Source organism: Oncorhynchus masou, chromosome 9 (genome assembly GCF_036934945.1).
Source record: "Oncorhynchus masou masou isolate Uvic2021 chromosome 9, UVic_Omas_1.1, whole genome shotgun sequence".
Lineage (NCBI taxonomy): Eukaryota > Metazoa > Chordata > Actinopteri > Salmoniformes > Salmonidae > Oncorhynchus > Oncorhynchus masou.
Window position 1 is genome coordinate 51,124,544 of NC_088220.1, and position 24,038 is coordinate 51,148,581.

Below are 24,038 nucleotides of genomic sequence, written 5' to 3' on the forward strand. Positions count from 1 at the left end.
TGCAAGCTTTCAAGTGATTGTGATTATTTGTAAGCTGTGGACAATAGCGGTATTATCTTCAGTGAGAGAAAATGTTACGTATTTTCAATAGCACCCAAAGGAATCCCAGTGCAGAGTTACACTGATGTAAACACATTACCCCAGTGAAGTGCAATCCGTTCCAGAAGGCAATGTTTGATAACTGATTTTAAATGAAGCACAGTTGAGTTGAACTCTTCACCCCGACTTTAGTGATTGAAAAGAACCTGTCCTTTTGGAAACAGTGGTTTCTGAGCCTCCTCCATTTCAGAGATTTCAGACAATGACTGTTGAAGAGCATAAAACACCTGAAACATTCCGATTTACACAGAGAAGAAAGGCGGGTCACTCCCGCAGTAACAACAGTCCTCTGTTTGTCTCTGCTAAGAATCAAGTGGAACATTAACAGAAGAAAAATGGAATTCTCTCCTCAAAATGAAAACAACAGAAATCGCCGGCCATTAAATTCCCCCAGAGTCGGCTGCGAACCCCTTTCTTCTCTGAGGGCAATATTCTCCTCTTGAGCTTTTCAAAGATTTCTTTAAACTCGCTATTCAGCGGCTTATTATTTTTTATAGGCGCTACAGAGGAAAACATCACCATGAATATTGGAGGCTTGACTGCACCGCCAGCCCATGTTATTACAGATACATAGAAGTGAGAGCACTGTACTGATTTAGAAGTCTTAAGGGGTGTTTCTTATTTTTCCTGCCCCACGGCAAAAATAGCCAGCGAGCTCAGTTCCATCCACCTCTCTTTTGAAGTTCTTACCGGCACTCACACAGTGGATTATTCCACAAGCCTACAACGGACAGACGGAGAGAGTAGTTGAAAGACAGAAATGTATCTATTGATTTGTTTTTTTTATATATTCCGCCACGGCCCTTTTCGACATTTCACTGTGGAGAGATTCTCTGTTAAAGGAGCCCCATTAGTATTTAATTAACTTCCGGCCTTTCCCTGAGGATGGATTAAGAAAAAAAGACACGTAGGAGAAGTAATTTGCTGTTAATTATGCAAAAAGCACATGGATGCCTTTGGTTTATGGCACCGCAAAGTAATCGGAATGCGTTTTTTAATCAATTAGGCACACATGAGTCCTGCTCTGTGTGGACTGACAGTTGTATTGAATATGGGAGGATGGAGGGATGGAGAGAGGGGGGAATGAACGGATGAGGGGGCTGAGGACAGCAAATATACACTCAGACAAATGAACATTGTTTTGAAAACAGGAGAGGATTGGGACGGTATGAGCTTTCCTTTCAGTCTCTCTCTTCATTCTTACATCTAGTCGACTGCCTTCTCTATTTTCCCTCTCTCTGTCCATTTTTCTTCTCCAGATATCACTACCTAATTGCCTTTATGTTTGTCTGGCCTCTTCAGAGACTTATATGAGAAGAGGACCATCCTATATCAAAGCCATTATAGACAGCATGTGGTAGGGAGGTTTCAGCACACACTGACATCCATGATCACACACACACACACGCGCGCATTAGAGTACACACATGCACCCACACAGTTCTCCATGTCCCCATAACCCTTCCCGGCCCCCGTGCCTGTAACATCCATATTCCCATCTCTAATGTGACAAACTGGTGACAGGAGATGTGGCAAGGTCAGGTCTGACTGTGTCAGGGAGTGCTCCTGCTCCTCATTCACCATCCCCACCACCTCCTCCCCCATGGCATACAGAGGACCCAGCCTTCCCCTGCATGTCCATCAAAGCCACACCAGAGGAGGTGGATAAGGACACATCTGAAGATACAGTATATTGGGGCCTATTATTTTTTGACCCGGGCGACCTCCCTTTTTATACCTAGACTGTATGCTAGGCTCAGAGCCAATGAAATGGCTAGACCCATCTGTGGGCGTCTAGTGACCTCCATTCATCCAGAGCATCCACTAATGATGAGTGTATATGCACTGCGGCGAACAGAACAGATTCGACATCAAAACTATTCTCCCTAATTAGTGAGATTCCACCTTTCTTAGTATTCTGATCGTCTTGTCTTCTCTTTTCTTTTTTTCCTTCAAGGAAATGTTTCGCGGAATTGAAATTCACACCAAATCTAATTGTATTCCTCACATGCTTCGTAAACAACAGGTGGAGACTAACAGTGAAATGCTTACTCACGGGCCCTTCCCAACAGTGTAGCGAGAGATGAAATAGAGAAATAGTAACACGTAATCATAAAAGCAATATCTCACCATGAAACGTTTACTTCATAGTAAAGCACCAGACCATAATGTCACCCTGAATTTATGGGTGGAAGATATTCTGCATGCTCCATAAATGTATTATGATGTATAAAGGAGAATACAGTGGATAAACAGCATGCCAAGAGAAGAGTAATGGTAGTAAGACAGTTTAATAGAAACAGCAGGTTTAACCTGTGGATAAGGCAGGGTAGAGGAGGGTATGCTAAGACAGTATGAATCCCGTGCAAGGGTAGAGGTTGACCCCACTGGCGCCTGCGTTTAGAGGAGAAATGTTTAATGCACACACTGTCACCCACGCTGTCACCCCTTGGGCACACCGCACTTTCAAATTCCGCTCTGTGTCTCCTCATCTCGGAGCCCCCGGGTCCCTATGTCCCTGTTGCTAAATGGAGCACTTTGGCACGCCGGGGTAACAGCAAACACACACATACACACATAAACACACACACTCACCTTAGTCCCTGTGTGGTCTAGCGTTTGTGAGACAGAAAGTAAACCTGTCAATGGAGAGAGGAGCATGAGAGGAGAGGAGGAGCGAAGGTGTGTATGTGTGTCTGTGTGTGGTTGGGGTAGTCAAGGTTAAATGTAATCTCCAGGTACTGAAAGTATAGGTTGTTGAGTTCAGTACCTTTGTGGGAGCTCTCAGTTTTCAACAGTTTTCAGATTACTGCCAATGTGCACTCTATCAATAACCTTGCTTTCTCTCAAATGTTCTCTCTCTCTCTTCTATCTCGGTCTCTCTCTCTCTCTAGGATGATTCCTGCATCTCATAAGTTCTTCCTACTCAGTGACCTGGCCTCTCAGCGGGACTATGACCTGTGCGTGCTGGCGGTGTACGACGACGGCGTCACGGCCCTAACCGGCACCCGCCTGGTGGGCTGCGTGGCTTTCACCACAGAGCGAGAGTACCGCCAGTGCCGCTCCCTCCACGACCAGTTCCTGGGCGGCACCATGATCATCGTGATCGGCGGTATCATCGTGGCCTCCGTGCTTGTCTTCATATTCATCCTCCTCATGAAGTACAAGCTGCACAGCAACCACTACAAGCAGAAAGCGGCACATGTCAGCAACGTGTGCTCTCAGACCAACGGGGGCCAGGCTGCGGGCGGGGGAGGCGCTCCCATCCCACCCTCCTCCTCTTCCTCAGGCTCGACCAATAGGCCCATGCCTTCTGGCCCAGTGGACAGGGTAGGGCACGACGGACCCCATCAGGCCTCGGAAGGGGGCTTCGGAGGGCCCTTGAAAGGGACCACGGTAGTGGACTTGAACCCAGAGTACGGGAAGTCAGTGAAGGACGAGGATGCTATATCACAATAACACAGGATCTGGGACTGCCCCAACGCCACCCACTTTTTATTTCCTGGTGCTGGGGTCCCTCTGCCTTAACAAGGATTATCTCGTGTCCAAGGTGGGTGATTCCTGTCAGACAAGGCTGGGGTTAGAGCTGACGTGTATTCATTAACAATTCTGCAGACAGCTTCTGTAAGAGCTTACAGATGTGTGTGTGTGTCTGTGTGTGCATGTGTGTGTGTACATGTTGTGTTTATTCCTGTAAGTATAGGTGCATCTGCATGCAGTGTCTATTTCGAGGGGTAGTACTTATGCTGCATAATCCTTGCCTCTTTAAATGAAGCGCAGTAAACAGTCCAGTGAGCCGGTCCTATTGAGCTGCAGCTGTGGCTGCAGACAGACAGGTAGGCTTTGCTGGTGCCCCACGCCAGGCCCCCAATGCTGATGGGAATAGGCAATCATCATAAAATCACACAGCACATAAACACTAAAGGAGGGCACGCCATGCTCACTCGCTCCATGCCTCCTTCCTTCCCTCGCTGCCCGATGGGACTTCCCCCACTCTCTGTTTCCATGAAACTAATCATAGCTGCCTCCGCTGGCCCTGAGGTATTTGCTGTAAGTTTAATATCCGCAGTATAGCACAATCTTCTCTACATCTGCGCTCTCCAAATACAAATGAACTGAGCGGGGCCCGGGGCTGCTCTGTGGTGTTTTGAACACCATCATTGGTGTCTCTACCGCCCACCAACAACATCACGTCGTCCCGCGCATTAGCACACTTAATTGTCTAGTGAGGGTGTAATCTTTGGGGTTTCCTAAGGCATTTGTGTTATTCTGAATACTTTTTGGAGGGCAAACTACAGACTGTGTCAGTATCAAGTGGAATCAGAATCTGGTTGGATTAGAAAAGGCAAATGGCAGCTACATGCATAATGGCGACCCCTATGGGTATGATCAATTAGGCCGTTGGTAATGTTAGCCTAAGGCAGCAGTTCCCAAACTAGGGGCCGCGACCCCATGTGGGGTCACGCATGATGTGAAAATGTTGTCGCAGGAGAATTTCTAAAATGCTGAAGAAAAAATAATATATACACTACCGTTCAAAAGTTTGGGGTCACTTAGACATTTCCTTGTTTTTGAAAGAAAAACTATTTTTTTGGTCCATTAAAATCATATAAAATAGATCAGAAATACAGTGTAGACATTGTTAATGTGGGAAATGACTATTGTGGCTGGAAACGGCTGATGTTTTTAATGAAATATCTACATTGGCATACAGAGGCCCATTATCATAAACCATCACTCCTGCATTCCAGTGGCACATTGTGTTAGCTAATCCAAGTCTATCATTTTAAAAGGCTAATTGATCATTAGAAAAACCTTTTTCAATTATGTTAGCACAGCTGAAAACTGTTGTGCTGATTGAAGAAGCAATAAAACTGGCCTTCTTTAGACTAGTTGAGAATCTGGAGCTCAGCATTTTTGGGTTCGATTACAGTCTCAAATTGGCCAGAAACAAATAACTTTCTTCTGAAATTCATCAGTCTATTCTTGTTCTGAGAAGTGAAGGCTATTCCATGTGAGAAATTGCCAAGAAACTGAAGATCTCATACAACGCTGTTTACTACTGTTTACTACAAGTCCTCAACTGGCAACTTCATTAAATAGTACCCGCAAAACACCAGTCTCAACATCAACAGGGATGAGGCGGCTCCAGTGGCCTCCATCATTCTTAGATGGAAGAATTTTGGAACCACAAGGACTCTTCCTAGAGCTGGTCGCCTGGACAAACTGAGCAATCAGGGGAATATGGCCTTGGTCAGGGAGGTGACCAAGAATCCAATGGTCACTTTGACAGAGCTCCAGAGTTCCTCTGTGGAGATGGGAGAACCTTACAGAAGGACAACCATTTCTGCAGCACTCCACCAATCAGGCCTTTATTGTAGAATGTCCAGATGGAAGACAGTACTCAGTAAAAGGTACGACAGGCCACTTTGAGTTTGCAAAAAGTCACCTAAACGATGATCAGACCATGAGAAACAAGATTCTCTAGTCTGATAAAACCTGAATGCCAAGTGTCAAGTCTACAGGAAACCTGATACCATCCCTACGGTGAAACATGGTGGTGGCAGCATTATGCTGTGGGGATGTTTTTCAGTGGGGACTGGGAGACTAGTCAGGATCAAGGGAAAGATGAACGGAGCAAAGTCCAAAGAGTTCCTTGATGAAAACCTGCTTCAAAGCACTCAGGACCTTAGACTGAGGCAAAGGTTCACCTTCTAACAGTTCAATGACCGTAAGTACACAGCCATGACAATGCAGGAGTGAATGTTCTTCAGTGGCCCAGCCAGAGCCTGGACTTGAACCCGATCGAACATCTCTGGAGAGACCTGAAAATGGCCGTGCAGCGAGCATGAATCCAGAGAATGAATCGGCATAGGGGATGTTCAGTGTGCTGTGTAGCTATATTGACAAAAAAAACAGATTCCATATGGGATCAAATGGTGGTCTTTTGCACAGATAAGGCTCTATCTATCCAGGGACGGCAGGCAGACAGGCCTCTGCACGCTAGTTATGTATGTGTCTCCGTTTGCCATATGGATAAATTGTATGATACACCGAGAGCAACCGAGCACCGAGCTTTGAGATATAATGCAACAGGTAACTTCGATTGTAAACAACATCAAACCACATCCACTGTGCGCACACCTGTTTGCAAAACTATGTGGAGATATGGGATCAGAGCATGACAATGTTCTGTTTCACACCGAGGCTTGGTGGTTATCAAGGGGGATTGTTGGAGAAAAAAATGCGTTGAGAGAGGAACTGGTTTACTTTCGGTGTAATGAAAAAGAAATAACAGAAAACAGCATCATTAACTGTCCCACACCAGTGATGAATGCTCACCTCCAATGCTTGGAAGAGCACTTTGGGATGGACCTACTTCCCAATCCATTTGACTGTGATCCTGGCTCAGTTGACAGTCGCACAGCTGATCGAGCTGTCATGTGACCGAATGCTGCAGGCAATGCATTCACAGGTAACTACAGAAGAGTTATGGTTCCTGACTCTAAGGGAATACCCTGCCGTCTCCCTTTGAGCATTAATGCCACGTTCAAAACAACTGCGTGCTCGGAAATCTCCGTCTTCTGACTTCAGTGCGTTCAAGACAACTGGGAACTCGGAAAGAAACGAGCTCTGACTGGGGAAAATAATTTTGAAGTTATCCGACTAGGAATTCTAACTTGGGATCTCTGGCTTCTTTCTAGACTTCTTTCTAGAGCTCTGACTTTCTGACCTAAAGATCACTGACGTCATGATTTGACCTCGTATTTTCCTGAGTTCCCTGTTGTCTTGAAAGCACCATAAAACTCATGGTAGGCTACTCTTCGCCAGCTCATATCTGCGTGAAGCTGGTTTCAGTGCTCTCGTCTGCGTTAAAACCAAATATCGATCCAGGTTGGATGTGACAGCAGAGATGAGATGAGCACTGTCGACCACGCCCCCTGACTTTAAAAAGCTCTGACACGACATGCATCAAGCACTCTAATTAGTGGTGGTGAGATAAGGGACATTATGTCAGACTAATTTGCAATTGACTGCCCCACACTAATAGTATGTGTTGGTATATAAATTACAAAGTTATTTTAAAATACAAAGTTCTTATAGATGAGGAAAATTAATGAAACACAATTCTAGCCCGGTTATGGATTGTAAACAATACAATAAAAACAATTGCTTTTGTATATATCTTCACATATAACTAATTGGAACACAAGCACTAATTCAACATGGTGAAGATAAAAACTATGTAAACCGAAGGCACAATATGTGTGGATGGTGTGGTGTGTGTTTATGTTTTATTTTATTTGCTATGTTTGGGAAAATTGAGTGAGTGAGTCATGAAATAGTTGCATATCCCAGAACCAATGTATTGCTGTGAGCCGGGGTATGAGAGAGCTTTCAATGTTGTTCAGATAATGGATATACTTTTATAATGAATTATACGTCTTATTTATTTACTGTCCTATCATGGTGGAACAGTTTTAAAATAAATTATACATTTGATGTATTTATTGTCCTATCATGGGGAACTACATTTGTTAAATAAATTATATCCAATTATTTATTTATGATCCTAATTTAATGGTATGGTCCACAACCCTATACCCTAGACACCCACCTGAATGACCCAGATACTAAGGAGAAATCCCTAACTGTTTTATGGGCCTGCTGTAAGTGGGCTGTATGCAGCCAAAATGTGGTCAGAGACCAAGAGCAGCACTGCCCCCTCAAGATTCTGAGCCTGTTTGGCAGGGTTGGTCCAGCAAAGCCATAGCCCCCTAAAGGGAGAGCATACTATACAAGGAAATTCTCAAAGCAGCTAATGAGAATCTTAACGACCTTGTCGTTGGCAGTGCTGGCAACACTAGCTGCAGTAACCCATGGGGAGGGGGGTCACACTCGGACATTCAGAGAGGGGGTATATTATTGTGACCCTGGTGGCACAAAATCAAAAGTCTGACTGCATTGAGATGCTTGGGAATATGGTCAATATGGGTGAACGTATTGTAGGTGTTTCAGGGAAAAGGTGTACATTTGACCTCCATCATCTAGGATGTGACAATGGTTCATAAAATCTCTCCATTTCTGCCCATTTTGTTTTTGCGCGGTCTTGCAGGCCTTCTCATGCAGCTGCAACAGTAAGTGCATTTGTAAATCAGGACCTTTCTTGAGTTGGGCTCTGGGATGGTGCAACTGTTGAGAATGTGAGTTTATGGTTGTGTGGGGGGAAAGGGTTGAGTGTGTGTGGGTGTATGTGTGTATCCCACAACTCTTGCGAAGGAGTAAAATATGTTAGGGACAATAGAGGATGATCCACAGCTATATATAATACAAATTGGGGTGAGGGCGATGGAAATGCATTTGGCAGTTGATAAACTTCAATTCGGTAAATGGCACTGTGTGCTCTTTTTGAAGGATGGATCCCAGTATGTTCAGGGCTATGGGATGCGAAGGGTCGGAGGTGGTCTGTCGGACATTGGGATGACGGCCCAGCTCGGGATGAGGAGGGCTTTTAGCGGGTGGAATGGTGGGGACCAATTGGAGGGTTACTTAGTAGCAATGCAAATATCATGGTACAGCTATATAGACACTCAATCATCATGTTACTTTTTAATGGCACGTTTACAAACATATATTTTGATAAATAGAATTGAAAGTTGTGTCTCATTATGGTAAGTGATGAAATAAGTATAGCCAGTTACAATTGTAATGGCCTAGCAGATAATAAGAAAAGACGATCAGTATTTACCTGGCTAAAAGAGAAGGAATATAACATATATTGTTTACAGGAAACCGATTCAACAATCGTTGAAAGTTTTGTGGAAAAAGAACTGGGGGGACGAAATATATTTCTCCCATGGGTAAAAGAAATTCAAAAGGGGTGATGGTTTTAATTAACAGTAATTTTGATCTGAGGAACAATCACCCACGAAACACTCAAAGAATATGGCTGCCTAAATATGGTTCCCAATCAGAGACAACGATAATCACCTGTCTCTGATTAGGAACCATATTTAGGCAGCCATATTCTTTGAGTGTTTCGTGGGTGATTGTTCCTGTCTCTGTGTTTATGTTCACCAGATAGGCTGTATAGGTTTTCACACATTTATTGTTTTGTTTAGTTATTTCATGTCGAGTTCATTTATTAAAGAACATGAATAACCACCACGCTGCATTTTGGTCCGCTTCTCTTCCACCAGACAAAAGCCGTTACAGGGAGATTTTAATACGGTCTTAAATACCTCTATGGACCGGAAAGGAAATCACACTACAAACTATCACCCTCAGGCACTTAAGGAAATCATGAATGTCATGGATATATTGGAATTAGTGGATATATGGAGATTTAAATACCCTGACCTAGTGAGATATACATGGCGGAGGCTTAATCAAGCTAGTCGTCTTGAATTCTTTCTTATGCCATTCTCTCTGGCACCAAAAGTTTAAAAAGTGTTGATAGAGGACAGAATGCGGTCGGATCATCACATAATTGGCATATATATTACTCTACAGAATTTCCACGTGAGTGAGGATATTGGAAATTGAATCAAAGCCTACTAGATGGTAAATTGTTTAGAACTAGGACAGAAGAATTTATAACTGACTTTTTCAGACATAACATAGGTACAGCAAATCCCCTTATTGTATGGGACACTTTTAAGTGTGCCTTTAGAGGCCATGCGATTCAGTACTCATCAATAAAACAAAAGCAATTTAGATCAAGAGTCCATATTAACAAAGGAAATTGAAGGACTATCAGTACAGTTAGATAGCAATAAAAACAATATCATAGAGGCACAGAATAAGTTAGAGGAAAAACAAAAAGAAATGGAGGAACTTATTCAAGAAAAATCCAGTGTAATAGATTATAAAAATAAAGCGAACTGGATGGAATATGGGGAAAATGCACCAAATTATTTTTCAATCTTCAATATAGAAATGCTACCCATAAAATGTTTTAAAAGTTGTTACAAATGATGGAGTCACGCATGATTCACCAAATGATATTTTGAAAGAGGAAGTAAAGTACTTTAAGAATATGTTTTTGTTTCAGGTTCCTCCATCTCCACTAACTGAAACTAATTGTATGTATTTTTTTCCTAATAATATTGTAAAATTAACATCTGTACAGAAAGACTCATCTGAAGGCCAAATTACAGAGGAGGAACTGCTTGATGCAATTGGGGCCTTTAAGAATGGGAAATCTCCAGGGCTGGATGGCATACCAGTGGAAGCATACAAAAGTTTATGTTTTAACCACTCCTATATAAATGGTAGATTATCAGACACACAACAAGAAGGTCTGATATCATTATTACTGAAACAGGACCCAAGTGGTATATATAAAGATCCAGTCCATTTAAAAAATTGGAGACCTCTTACACTTCAGTGTTGTGATGCAAAAATCCTAGCAAAATGCTTGGCGCATAGATTTAAAAAAGTATTGTCAGATATTATTAATCCTAATCAGACAGGTTTTTAACATGGACGATACATTGAAGATAATATAAGGCAAGTACTGGAAACAATAGAATACTATGAAATATCGGGGACACCAGGCCTGGTTTTCATAGCATATTTTGAAAAGGCTTTTGATAAAGTACAACTGGAGTTTATATACAGTGCCTTGCGAAAGTATTCGGCCCCCTTGAACTTTGCGACCTTTTGCCACATTTCAGGCTTCAAACATAAAGATATAAAACTGTATTTTTTTGTGAAGAATCAACAACAAGTGGGACACAATCATGAAGTGGAACGACATTTATTGGATATTTCAAACTTTTTTAACAAATCAAAAACTGAAAAATTGGGTGTGCAAAATTATTCAGCCCCTTTACTTTCAGTGCAGCAAACTCTCTCCAGAAGTTCAATGAGGATCTCTGAATGATCCAATGTTGACCTAAATGACTAATGATGATAAATACAATCCACCTGTGTGTAATCAAGTCTCCGTATAAATGCACCTGCACTGTGATAGTCTCAGAGGTCCGTTAAAAGCGCAGAGAGCATCATGAAGAACAAGGAACACACCAGGCAGGTCCGAGATACTGTTGTGAAGAAGTTTAAAGCCGGATTTGGATACAAAAAGATTTCCCAAGCTTTAAACATCCCAAGGAGCACTGTGCAAGCGATAATATTGAAATGGAAGGAGTATCAGACCACTGCAAATCTACCAAGACCTGGCTGTCCCTCTAAACTTTCAGCTCATACAAGGAGAAGACTGATCAGAGATGCAGCCAAGAGGCCCATGATCACTCTGGATGAACTGCAGAGATCTACAGCTGAGGTGGGAGACTCTGTCCAAAGGACAACAATCAGTCGTATATTGCACAAATCTGGCCTTTATGGAAGAGTGGCAAGAAGAAAGCCATTTCTTAAAGATATCCATAAAAAGTGTTGTTTAAAATTTGCCACAAGCCACCTGGGAGACACACCAAACATGTGGAAGAAGGTGCTCTGGTCAGATGAAACCAAAATTGAACTTTTTGGCAACAATGCAAAACGTAATGTTTGGCGTAAAAGCAACACAGCTCATCACTCTGAACACACCATCCCCACTGTCAAACATGGTGGTCGCAGCATCATGGTTTGGGCCTGCTTTTCTTCAGCAGGGACAGGGAAGATGGTTCAAATTGATGGGAAGATGGATGGAGCCAAATACAGAACCATTCTGGAAGAAACCCTGATGGAGTCTGCAAAAGACCTGAGACTGGGATGGAGATTTGTCTTCCAACAAGACAATGATCCAAAACATAAAGCAAAATCTACAATGGAATGGTTCAAAAATAAACATATCCAGGTGTTCGAATGGCCAAGTCAAAGTCCAGACCTGAATCCAATCGAGAATCTGTGGAAAGAACTGAAAACTGCTGTTCACGAATGCTCTCCATCCAACCTCACTGAGCTCGAGCTGTTTTGCAAGGAGGAATGGGAAAAAATGTCAGTCTCTCGATGTGCAAAACTGATAAAGACATACCCCAAGCGACTTACAGCTGTAATCACAGCAAAAGGTGGCGCTACAAAGTATTAACTTAAGGGGGCTGAATAATTTTGCACGCCCAATTTTTCAGTTTTTGATTTGTTAAAAAAGTTTGAAATATCCAATAAATGTCGTTCCACTTCATGATTGTGTCGCACTTGTTGTTGATTCTTCACAAAAAAATACAGTTTTATATCTTTATGTTTGAAGCCTGAAATGTGGCAAAAGGTCGCAAAGTTCAAGGGGGCCGAATACTTTTGCAAGGCACTGTATAAATGCCTAGAATATTTCAATTTTGGGGAATCTCTTATAAAATGGGTTAAAGTTATGTATAGTAAACCTAGGTGTAAAATAATAAATAATAGCTACATCTCAGAAAGTGTTAAACTCTCTAGAGGAGTAAAACAAGGTTGTCCACTATCGGCATATCTATTTATTATTGCCATCGAGATGTTAGCTGTTAAGATTAGATCAAACAATAATATTAATGGATTGGAAATCCGTGGCTTAAAAACTAAGGTGTCATTGTACGCTGATGATTCATCTTTTCTTTTAAAACCACAATTCGAGTCTCTCCTTGCCCTCATAGAGGATATAGATACCTTTGCTATTCTCTCTGGATTAAAACCAAATTATGATAATATTACGTATTGGATCACAAAAAAATGCAAATTTTACCTTACCATGTAGTTTACCAATAAAATGGTCTGACGGAGATGCGGACATACTGGGCAAGAAAAAAAAAAGCTCTGATGAAGGCTGTGTGGCCGATACGTAAGCTTATTAAAGATCGGTGATACTATCAAGAGCAGTGTGCGGTTTCCTTTTTCCTTCGACATACACAGTATACAAATCCCAAAAGAAAGAAATGATCTCACCAATACATTTTTATAGAAAGTTAGCAAAAATCTTGCTTCCATGGAAAGGAAAATACCTGTCTATTTGTGGAAAAATCACCCTGATTAACTCTTTAGTCATATCATAGTTTACCTATTTGCTTATGGTTTTGCCTACACCTAGTGATCTGCTTTTTAAATGATATGAACATAAAATATTACATTTTATTTGGAATGGCAAGCCAGATAAAAAGATAAAAGTTAAAGCGCCTATTTATATAACGAATATGAATTCGGAGGGCAGTAATTATTAAATATTAAAGCATTAGTCCTCTCACTAAAGGCATCAGTCATACAAATGTTATACTTAAATCCAAACTGGTTCTCTAGATATTTTGGTACGAATGTCTCATCCTATGTTCAAGAAGGGCCTTTTTCCTTTAATCAGATTACACCGGCCCACTTTCGATTGTTTGAAAAGGAAATAATCTCCAAAATGTCTTTATTTTTTAAACAAGCCTTAGAAAGTTGGTTGCAATTTCAGTTTAATCCACCTAAAAAGACAACAAATATTGTAATACAACAAATATTGTGGTTAAATTCAAATATACTAATTGATTTTGAAAAAACTGTATTTTTCAAAGAATTTCTTTAAAAAGGTATAATTTTTGTGAATGAAATCATAAATAGGACTGGTGGAGTTATGTCACACATGCAGCTAACACAGACATATAGAAATGTCTGCTCTACCCAAAATTACAACCAATTAATTGCAGCATTACCACAAAAATGGAAGAGGCGAATAGACGGGGAAAAAGTAAGGACCTTGTATGTCGGCCCTGTATTAAGGAACATAAATGGTTAAAGACAAGTGTGATAAATAAAAACATATACCAATTCCATTTAAGGACCAAAAAACTGACAGCTGTGCCAAAATGTATATAGGTTCAGAACTTTTGTGAAATAGCACAGTTACAAATAGAAATCAAACTGGATGGACATCAGAAATAGAGGAAGGACTAAAAAACAAACAAAAAATAACTATTGTAAAGTAGACTGTGTCTGTAGAGTATGTATAAGATGTATAAATTGAAGGTAAAAGCCGAAGTGTTTATTAGTTTACTCCAATTGGGGGATCGGTGGTAGGGTTAGCGGGGAATACTAATAAAGGTTTATTCTTTAAAAAAGTATGTATGTCTATATAGGTATGTGTATGTATATATGTGTACATGTATGCATGCATGTATGGATATATATATTTACCCACAAAAAACATGGGGGATTGGAAATTATGCAGACAATTAAATTGATGGAACCAATATTCTTCCCGCAATATTAAGCTGATCCACCCCTTAAAATAAAAATATATATTTTGTTTTTTTAATTAAAAATTTCAAAAATAGTATGTGATGGTGAGTTGAAAAGACAATCAAAAATACTGTTAGAATGTTTTTCAATTGAATGCCATAGCCCTAAATAAAAAAGTAAACATTGACTGTTAATTACAGTTTTTTTCACATGAGTGAGAATTTTCAGATGGGGTCGTGGGCCAAAAGGTTTGTGAACCCCTGACCTAAGCTAAGAGATTATCAACATTACGATCACTGTCTTCATTTACCACATGTAATAGCTTGCATAATGAGTCATCAACAGCTGTAGCAGTGAAACAATCCATGCAGCTCTCAATTGGGATCAATTGGTTTTGTTGTTGAGCAGTTTATGAGTCCTGGTTGCATTACATATCCATTCAGGAGAATGATATATTTTTGTCTCAGACGGCCGAGTGATTAGACCTTGGTTACATATGGTTTACAACCCTATCGATCATCATCTTACTTCTTGAAGAAGACAGTTTAGTTGGCTCAATTAATGGCCATCTGTCCCGGTACCGTGTGTGTTTATAGCTGTGGGCAGCAGCAGGCAGTGTTCTCCCTCTGTGACAGGCCTGGATGAGGTAGATGAGGTTGCATCCTTCCTCAGCCTCAGTATTCAGCATTTAGCTGTGAAATACTCTGTGTTTGCATCGATAATTCATCTAGGAGCATCAGACAGCCAGCGAGGAGATGACAGATCACTCATTGTGTCGCTCTCACAGCAACTCAATGAGGCTGACAGAGTTACCGGCGACGAGAGAGAGAGAGAGAGAGAGAGAGAGAGACGGGGGGAGAGAGAGACGGGGGAGAGAGATACAGATGTAGGGGAAGGGGAAAAAAGAAAGAGATCAACAGAGTCAAGGTGGACGAAGATAGAGAGATCGATGGTGGTGTACAGAGGGAGAAAGGCATGGAGGGCTTGAAAGAAAGGGAGTGAGAGAAAGAGGTAGGGATGGAGAAGAGAGTGAAAGGGGGTACCGAGAAAGCGAGAGAGAAAATAAAGCAGCACAGGAGAGAAACAGGTAAGAAGGTGCAGATTTAGAGCTTGTTCTAATAAATAAGTGTAGGAAGGGGGGGGTGTATGAGAGGAGAGGGGATGAGGTGTCAGCGGGAGACGTGATCAGCAGATACTCACCATTGGTGGGGCACTGCTAAAAGTAGGACGCAACCTCCCCCCTTTCTACCTCCACCCCGTCTGTGCTACCAGGAGAGGAGCAGACCCTTTCCCCCTTAGACTGCGGCACAAGCAGCCATGCTATGCATGTAAGTATGTGTGCATTACATCATTGGGCCGTCTCCATCCCGTAGCATATCAACACTCTGAAAAGAATTATCTTGGCAGATTTATTAGCATTAGCATTGCTTTGTATGGAAGAAAACAACTTTCCAAATCAGTCAGCGAACCAGGTTCTTAGTGAAGCTTTGTGGTGGTCTCTGGTGGTCTTTTATCATCTCATTTTGAACAAGACATATGTGTAAGACACTGTCAAATACTGGTAGTTGTGTGGTCTGGGGCGATCTAGCGGTTATTGCCATTGCCTTCTGATCAAACAGATATCCCAGTTCTGGAGTGGGTTTGGATCTGGCCCATACTATTCTAGCACACCTTCTTACCCTCCTTACTTTCTTGTGTCTCTTCACTGTCTAAAAGGAACTGGTAGGTGCAGCCACCTAGCCAGATGTGATATTCATATCTACAGACTTGTACCCCCCTGGGTCAGGTAAGACATGTGGAAACTTTACAGGTATTCTTAGCTCAGGTGAGAGGTTTATGAGGTTGGTGCACTGATTCCTGTGTCCTGTCTCTTCCAGATTTGCACATCACCCATGCTCGTCCTCTGAGGTGGAGGGATGGAGAATGGAAAGGTGAGTTTGGGGACAGAGAGCTATACATTTGAATGCTATATTAAAGTTCTACATAGAGATGGGGAAAGTATGACGTTACGCAAGTCTGCTTCAAAGGGCGAATGAGAAGGGAATAAGGGACAAGTAGACCACAAATAGTATATTTTCACTGAACTTTCCTGAAATGTCACGTTTTTACCAACATTCTGATGAATGTAATTGTCCTTCTTTTGCATTAGAGGTTCTAGTAGACAGCAGGTTGTGTCACTACTTAATGATATTTACTCTAATTCTCTCCTCCAGGTGAAGTCCCCCCGGTTCAAGGAAGTTGGAAAAACACAAAATAATAAATATGAAGCCAAGAACAGCATTGGGAGCAGAGATGGGGTGGATGCCATGGAATCGCTGTGCTCTGTCACTTATGCAATTCTATCCGGAACTGTGATGTAATCCAGCCCTGTGGAGTGGAGGGAAATGTTTTCCAAAGCCTGGGGCTTCTTTTAATGCGTGAGGAATGAATTGACCTTAACCCAGACGCCTAACATTCCTTTCGGGAATACTTGTTGGGATTCCCATTGAAATTGCCTACTACAGAGGAACACCCTTGGATGGTTTTGATGATGTATTGTGGGTTTCGTAGTAAAGCTCCACTCTCCCTTAACGATCGGTCATTTGCCAAAGGAATACAATAAGAGGAAAAGGCAATAGTGTTTTGTTCTCCTCCCAGAGGGCCTTGGAAGCGTTAGCACACAGCGATGTCGCGTCGATGCACCGATATCAAACGGTTGTTCTTTGATCTCTTAGGGCACTTTATAATCTTTATAATCCTATCTTGCTCTCTTTCTCTCACTCTCTCTTTCTCTACCCCCCCCCATCTCTCTCTCTCTCTCTCTCTCTCTGTCTATATGGACAATTGAATAGTATATTCATCAATTAAGAGATCAGATACATCCATTTTGGATGATGGTGAAAACAAATCATATTATTTGGCCATGGATATCCCAACTTGGAATTAAAACATGGGCTCTCAAGATGAGGTCAAAATAAGAACCTGGATCTGGTTTGGTTTGATTACATGAACTTACAGCACAAGTATTGCGTTTTGGTTTGATGGTGAAATGGTGAGTTAAGTTTCATTCTGACAAAAGAAACCGACCCTATTGTATAACACTTTCGATATGGAAAAGATGGACACATTGATCAAATACAATTTTTCCCTTACTGTTGACTGTGTATGTATTTGTATGTGAGATATACCTTCAATTTTCTCTGATTTGATACCCATATTTCCTTTGAATTATGAAACAACAATAAGAAAAAAATATGTGAGATGGAATTGTATGCTTTCATAGGTAAAATATGTGGATTTATAAAGAAATAAAATTATTTTTCTTGAAGCTGTGCAGCAACATTATTCACACAATTTCTGAAGCTAATCATATTCATAGATTAATAATTGCATTGTTAAGTGTCCAACTTATTTTACATGAAGAAAATACGTTAGAAACAGTGAATTCATCAGCTTTGTTGGTCAGTTTTTAACCAAACTGACCTCATGACAATGTAATGACAGTTACAGAAGTATGGTTTTGCCACTAAGGGTCGCCAGAGGCTGTTTTAGTGGCGTTAACCAGTCCCCCTCAGCTCAGTTCAACTCAGACATAGATTAGTCTGGGAAAGACATATGAGAAGCAGGCGTCTCTATCTTGGTTGAGTTCATTGTTGCCTGTACAGGGGTATTTCTCAGCAGTTTAGCCAATATATATACAGTAATACTATTTTAACCCTGTGCCATGAAGTTGTCCTGACTTACACTGTCCATGTTAATTAAATACATGCTGTAGTATGCTCCAAAATGCTCCTTTTGCCATAGCCTGACACAGTTTTGTCTAAAACATGGGATGTGACATGTTAACAACAGGGTAAGTAACAGGGATATAGATGCTAGTGGTTATATCATAGCCAGACACCCCTAATCTCTGAGACCCTTGTACTTTCCCCAGACTCTGTTGTTGTGATTAACTGTAGGTGTTCTTCTGCTTCCCAGCCTGTGGTCAGACAGTCCATCTACGCCATTGTTTAAATATGCTGTGTCATTATGCTTGGCAAATGTCCATGGGCAACCATATATATATATATATATATGCAGTATGTATTTTAGTAAAGCAAAAAGCATCAGCAGGATTGACAACATTCATTGAGATTAATGTGCAATTGCTTATTAGCATGTTTTACAGAAGGGAGCCCAAAAGTTGCTTTGCAAGGTAACCAGTGAAGTGGTTCCACTCTCACATATTGTTGTCAGCCTTGCCTGCATTATGGTAAATCTTTACTATTATTGATATGTCATTTATCAATTTGGATGCTTTTACAGCAGATTCCTATTCACGTGAGTGCTGATTTACGCAAAGAATATCTGCTTGTCTAAGAGAATGTCTGAATGGATTTAGAGCTTTGCAAAAAAGGCTGAGATTGCCCCTCACTACAAAACACTGCACATCACCTTCTTGTGATTAGATTCAGGAGAAAGTTCTGGATCCCTTTTCTAACTTTCCTCTTCACTTTCCATTAAATGCATGACTACCTTTAACTCTACTACTAGGCCTACCTTTTCGACGTTGACATTTTGAAGAGTCCCTGTTGAAGTGAAATCACACGAGTACTCCTGGTGCTTTTCTAATTAAACTACTTTTGCCAGATGTGGTGCTCATCAATATTCTCCAAAGCAAATAAAACATTAATCACGAGCCCGTTTACACCTGGAGCTAACATATGCCTGATGTCCTGATCTTGTCCACATTCTGATTGTGTCAACAGGTGTAGACAATTAAAAGACGCATTCTGATCTGATTGGTATCAGGACGAAGGACGCATGTGAGCAGCAGGTATAGACGGGGCTTAAGATCCAAAAGAAAAAAACATAGAACATGAGGTAAGAACATTACCCTACATCTGGATTCCTCTACTTTAATCATGGTATGTTTGTGAGTCTTGTAAAATGGAGGAGCAATGATTCAGCATTTTTGCTAGATGGAATTAAATCTAACATCATTGGTCGTTCGGGCTCCAAGCAGGTGGTGTAGAATACTAAACACCCCGGGCAGACAGATCTCTTGGGCCTCTGCTAGTCCCACAGATAATGTCAAAATTCCCACAATTGCTCAGGCAGACAGCTTACATTCTCGGGAATAGTAATGCATTTGATATGCAATTCTGCCTGAACCTGTGACTGTTGTGAGATTGAATAACTCCTATGGGGTTTTTAGGACTAGTCTGTCCTTTTTAAGTGAGTGAATACAAACCTCATGTTGTATTAACTGTCCCCCAAAACTCACTGATATTATGAACTTTCAGTGTACAGAAATGCAAAGGACTTTCTCTGGTGATTTGAGCCATGTGACTAAATGTTCAAACAAAATCTTGAGAGAGATGTACATGATGTGTTTCTTTGGGGTAATATGAGTGAAAGCTAATTTGGACTGCAAGAGATATTACCCTACGTCTGTGAGTGTCACTTGTCCCTCCATGAGCAGTTGATGGCGGAATACCCAAGATGCTCACTTCTCATCCCCCGAAAAACAAGAGCCACAGACAGAAAGAGATGTGTTTAATGACAAAGCTCTTATTCCCTTTTTGTTGTAGTACTTTAATTAGTGAGCTGTAATAACAACATCGAGCTGACCACAGAAATCCCAGTGAGTTTATCACTGCTCAAGGAGAGTAAACAATGAAGTGTAACATCCAGGAAACAGTCATAAAAAAAACACTTCCTGTTCCTAGTGGATGAAAGTGGGTGGTGATGTTGCTGAGGTGACATTCTGGGAGGACTAGCAGGGACATCTCCTATGGATGAAAGGCCCACGCTGTCAGACAGGGAGACGCGACCGCTGCCACTAGAATATCAGAGAATAAAGCTACGAGTTCGACACTTGGCACGTCCACCGATTCCACTTCCTTTACATTTGGCCTAAATGCATGTTCATCCAGGAAAGAAAAGCTGAGCAGTCGGTGTCTAACAGGTATCTAAGGAAGGACCGTTATGCTACCGCATTCTGCTCCTGTCATGTTGTCAGACAAGGTTGCCTGAGTATTTTGGCAGATTACCTTCTCTGCTTGCTATTTTAATTGTCACCAGGCATCGCAGGCAGCACTCTGTTGCATAACCTGGATTTGTCAAACTCAACGAAGATTCAGACAATTACTACCTGTGTCCTTGATTCTCCGTTCTGCCCTGTAAATCTGGGAAAAGGGACAGAAGTGTAGCTGTCGCTCAACACTGCTGGGCGCCAAATTAGTTTCCTCTGTCTGCATATTTTATCTGTCTCCTCAACTAGATACATTGGTGAATTCTTCCGTTATTACACTGAAAAATATTACATAAGACAGACCCATTTTGTATTGTAACTAGCATGTGTGCACGTGCCTGTTTGCATGTGAGTCTGTCAATTTGTGTGTAATCATGTTTGCATTTGTGTACACATTTGCCCTTGTGTGCACGTTAGTGAATGTGTGGGTATGTGGACAATGGAAATGCAATCCATGTATGAATACATGCGTGCACTCATTTGTCTACATGCTGAGCGTGAAGATTTGTCAGAATATATGTGAATGTAGAGGTAATCAAGTAGGCCTCTCTTTGATCCCGTCGCCTCCAAATCCCGGCGGCTAGTTTATGAGCTCAAGGGTCCTTTCACACCAGCCAACATCTGTTGGCTTCTCCACAGACCCAGGAAGGACGTAAGGGGAAATAATGGCACGGGCTGGGGCTGTATGGGACGGGGTGAGAGGTGGTGGTGGTGGAGGGGGTTGTGAGGGGAGGCTGGTGGGTGTCCCATCACACTTCATTATGCCCACCCTGCTTCACTCCACTTCAAGGGGAACTTCATCCCCAAAGCGAGACCCCTACCTGGCCCGGGACAAAAGAGAGATTAGGGCGTCCTCCCTCTACGAGCAGCACAGGCCCCTGCACAGCATTTGTTTTGCCTAGCTCTTTCACAGTTCATTGAAGTGTGAAGTTTTCCCAATTCTGAACTAGGCTGGAATTTTTCCGTTTTTGTCTTCTGTCAGTGACCCATTTTCACTGACATATCTACCCATAGAAATAGAATGAATCTCCATTCGAGTCAATGATGGCATAATGGGTGGACTGGCAGCCATTTGAGTGTTCCCATAGGTTGAAGATGACAAAGGTTAAGACAACGGGATTCTAATATCCCATAACTCTTTGTAACAATGGCTATGCTAGTTAGCAACGGCACTGGTAGTTAGCAACGGCGCTGGTCCCAGATTTGTGAAGACGTTGCCTTAACCTGTATATTTTTGATCTCGACCCGTGGCAGGAAGTAAACGCAGGAAGTGTACCCTTAACTCTGCAATTTGTTGAGTCAACTCAACTGACATTACAACAAATACCTTCCACTGGATGAGCCACATAAGTTAGCATCATTTGAATGAAAATTCCACATTATCATGGCGACGTTTTATATAACATTCTAAATTACCATGGAAATGATTGCATCGCAATATACAGCCATTGTACCCATGATTTCACCAGTCAAATGACCAGCATTAGAGGCGGCAGGTCGCCGTGTGGTTAGAGCATTGGGCCATTAACCAAAAGGTTGCTAGATCGAATCACTGTGCCGGCAAGGTAAAAATCTGTCATTCAGCCCCTGAACAAGGCAGTTAATTAACACACTGTTCCGAGGCCGTCATTGTAAATAAGAATTTGTTCTTAACTGACTTGCCTAGTTAAATAAAGGTCAAATAGAGCTCCCGAGCCTGTTCTTTTCATTCTACTTCTATGCATCTACCATCCTATTATAACTTCCTCGGCTTTGTGGAACGTAAAGAATTGAAGTTGCGAAAGCTAAAATCAGGACATAGTTCTGTCTGGGTTGTAGACCTACTAATGTTTGCTTGATAATACTTAAATTCCTGTACAAACAAAGTGTATTTTACTTCATTTATTTCATGAGATGATGAAATAATGAAATGAAACAATAATCAACCATTGGAAATATGTCAAAAGAAAAGCAATGGAGGAGTATAAGACTTGACACTCGAACCAATTGGAAAACAATGCGAGAGGCATTATTCTGCCCGCCTTGGAGATCCAAGACACATTATACATGAAAGCAGCTACAAATGCTCCGAAAATAATTCCACATTTTTGGATACCACAGGAGAAGGGCACACAAACACTAAGGCCATTGTTACATTCCTATTATGCCACAAGCAGACTGAGGCACAATTAAGAGTGACTTGTGTAAGCTAATTGGTCATTAATTTCAGTGTGTTTTGGAAACAGGACACAAGTGTGCATGTTTTGCTATTATGACGTTCCATATGCCCAGCGGGCATGACAGACAGCTGAACTAACATCCACATCTTTAGGGGTACGGGCATTGTCTCTGAGGAGTTCTATCCATAGACTGAATCCCCGAGCTGACAAGGTAAAAATCTATCGTTCTGCCCCTGACCAGGGCAGTTAACCCACTGTTCCTAGGCCGTCATTGTAAATAAGACATGCCTAGTTAAATAAGGGTTCAATCAAAAAAGAAAGTGTTTAACTTCTGTCAATTTATCATGAAGAGGGAATACGCTGGCAATTCCGTACCTCCAAATCTTTCAATCTTCAACATGTTTCTCAATTGTTGTAGAAACGAGTTAATAACAGCACATTGCTGAAACATGTTAGTTCACAGAATGAAACAGTATGAGACAAAGAACATTCTAAAAAAAAGAATTAAAGATGTGGTCAATAAAACAGCCCAAAACCACAAAAAGTAGAAAGAAATAACAACTGAATCATCATTAGTAATCGAGGAAATTAGACAGAAAATTGCTCTCTGTCTGTGAGCACAAGACAAAAGAAGTGGGACATAGACTGGCCCAATGTGCCCAGCATTGTCGCTAGGCTCCTCAGTATAATTGGTGTTGTCGATGGAGCCGGCCTCAAACACCAGTGGGATGATGGATGCTCTGGCCCCGGGGCCCGGGAGGCTGACCCCTCTGTTAGAATGGGCCGTATGGGGGCCAACCGCCATCTGAAGAACACAAAGAATGGGACTACAGCCTACAGCCCCTTCAGTAGACTCACACTCCTTTTAGTGATACACACACGGAGGGACGCACTGTACATTACAATCTACACTGGAAACACACAGATGGTTTGTTGAGCACATGGAGAGCCTTTGAGAGGTGTGAGGACATGAGCTCATTCTGTGTGTGTGTGTGTGTGTGTGTGTGTGTGTGTGTGTGTGTGTGTGTGTGTGTGTGTGTGTGTGTGTGTGTGTGTGTGTGTGTGTGTGTGTGTGTGTGTGTGTGTGTGTGTGTGTGTGTGTGTGTGTGTGTGTGCGTGCGTGTACATGCATGCATGCTTTCGTGAGTGTGTGTGTGGGGCTACATTGACTCACACGCTCAGATAAACATAGCCTCACAAACGCCCCATTACCCTGAGGCACGCTGTGACATACAAGGTAGACACATGTTAATATGTTCTTATCTATCATACTACACACATAAATGACACAATGATCTCAAAGTATCCCGGGGGTTTGAGAGAGAGGGAGAAGGACAGAGAAAGAGAGACGGACAGAGGGAGAGAATTAAAGAGAACATGGCTGTTCTCAGGTAGACATATGTGCCTATTTAAATGGCTTGGCCAGAGGGTCCATCTTTCCCACTGAATGAGACAGGGAATCTCTGTGAAATAGACTATAAGTCGTCCCACCAAACAGCTAGCTCGAAATGACCATTTAAAATCTTCTGGGAACCTATAAAAGACCAATGTATCGACCAAATGGTGATTTATGAGATGGGAAATATACTGCATGACCAAAAGTATGTGGATACCTGCTCATCAAACATCCATTCCAAAATCATAAGCATTAATATGGAGTT

At 41.8% G+C, this 24,038-nt stretch overlaps 1 protein-coding gene across 1 annotated transcript in view; it reads left to right on the plus strand.

Annotated features, from left to right (window-relative positions):
- LOC135546129 (leucine-rich repeat and fibronectin type III domain-containing protein 1-like protein) overlaps nucleotides 1-17,530 on the plus strand; it is a 146,502-nt gene extending 128,972 nt beyond the window's left edge. The window contains exons 4-6 of the mRNA XM_064974297.1: nucleotides 2,994-3,649; nucleotides 16,101-16,154; nucleotides 16,437-17,530. Coding sequence (XP_064830369.1) covers nucleotides 2,994-3,558 — 565 coding nt within the window. The 3' untranslated portion in view covers nucleotides 3,559-3,649; nucleotides 16,101-16,154; nucleotides 16,437-17,530. The remainder of the gene's footprint in view (nucleotides 1-2,993; nucleotides 3,650-16,100; nucleotides 16,155-16,436) is intronic.
- The last annotated feature ends 6,508 nt before the right edge of the window (nucleotides 17,531-24,038 follow it).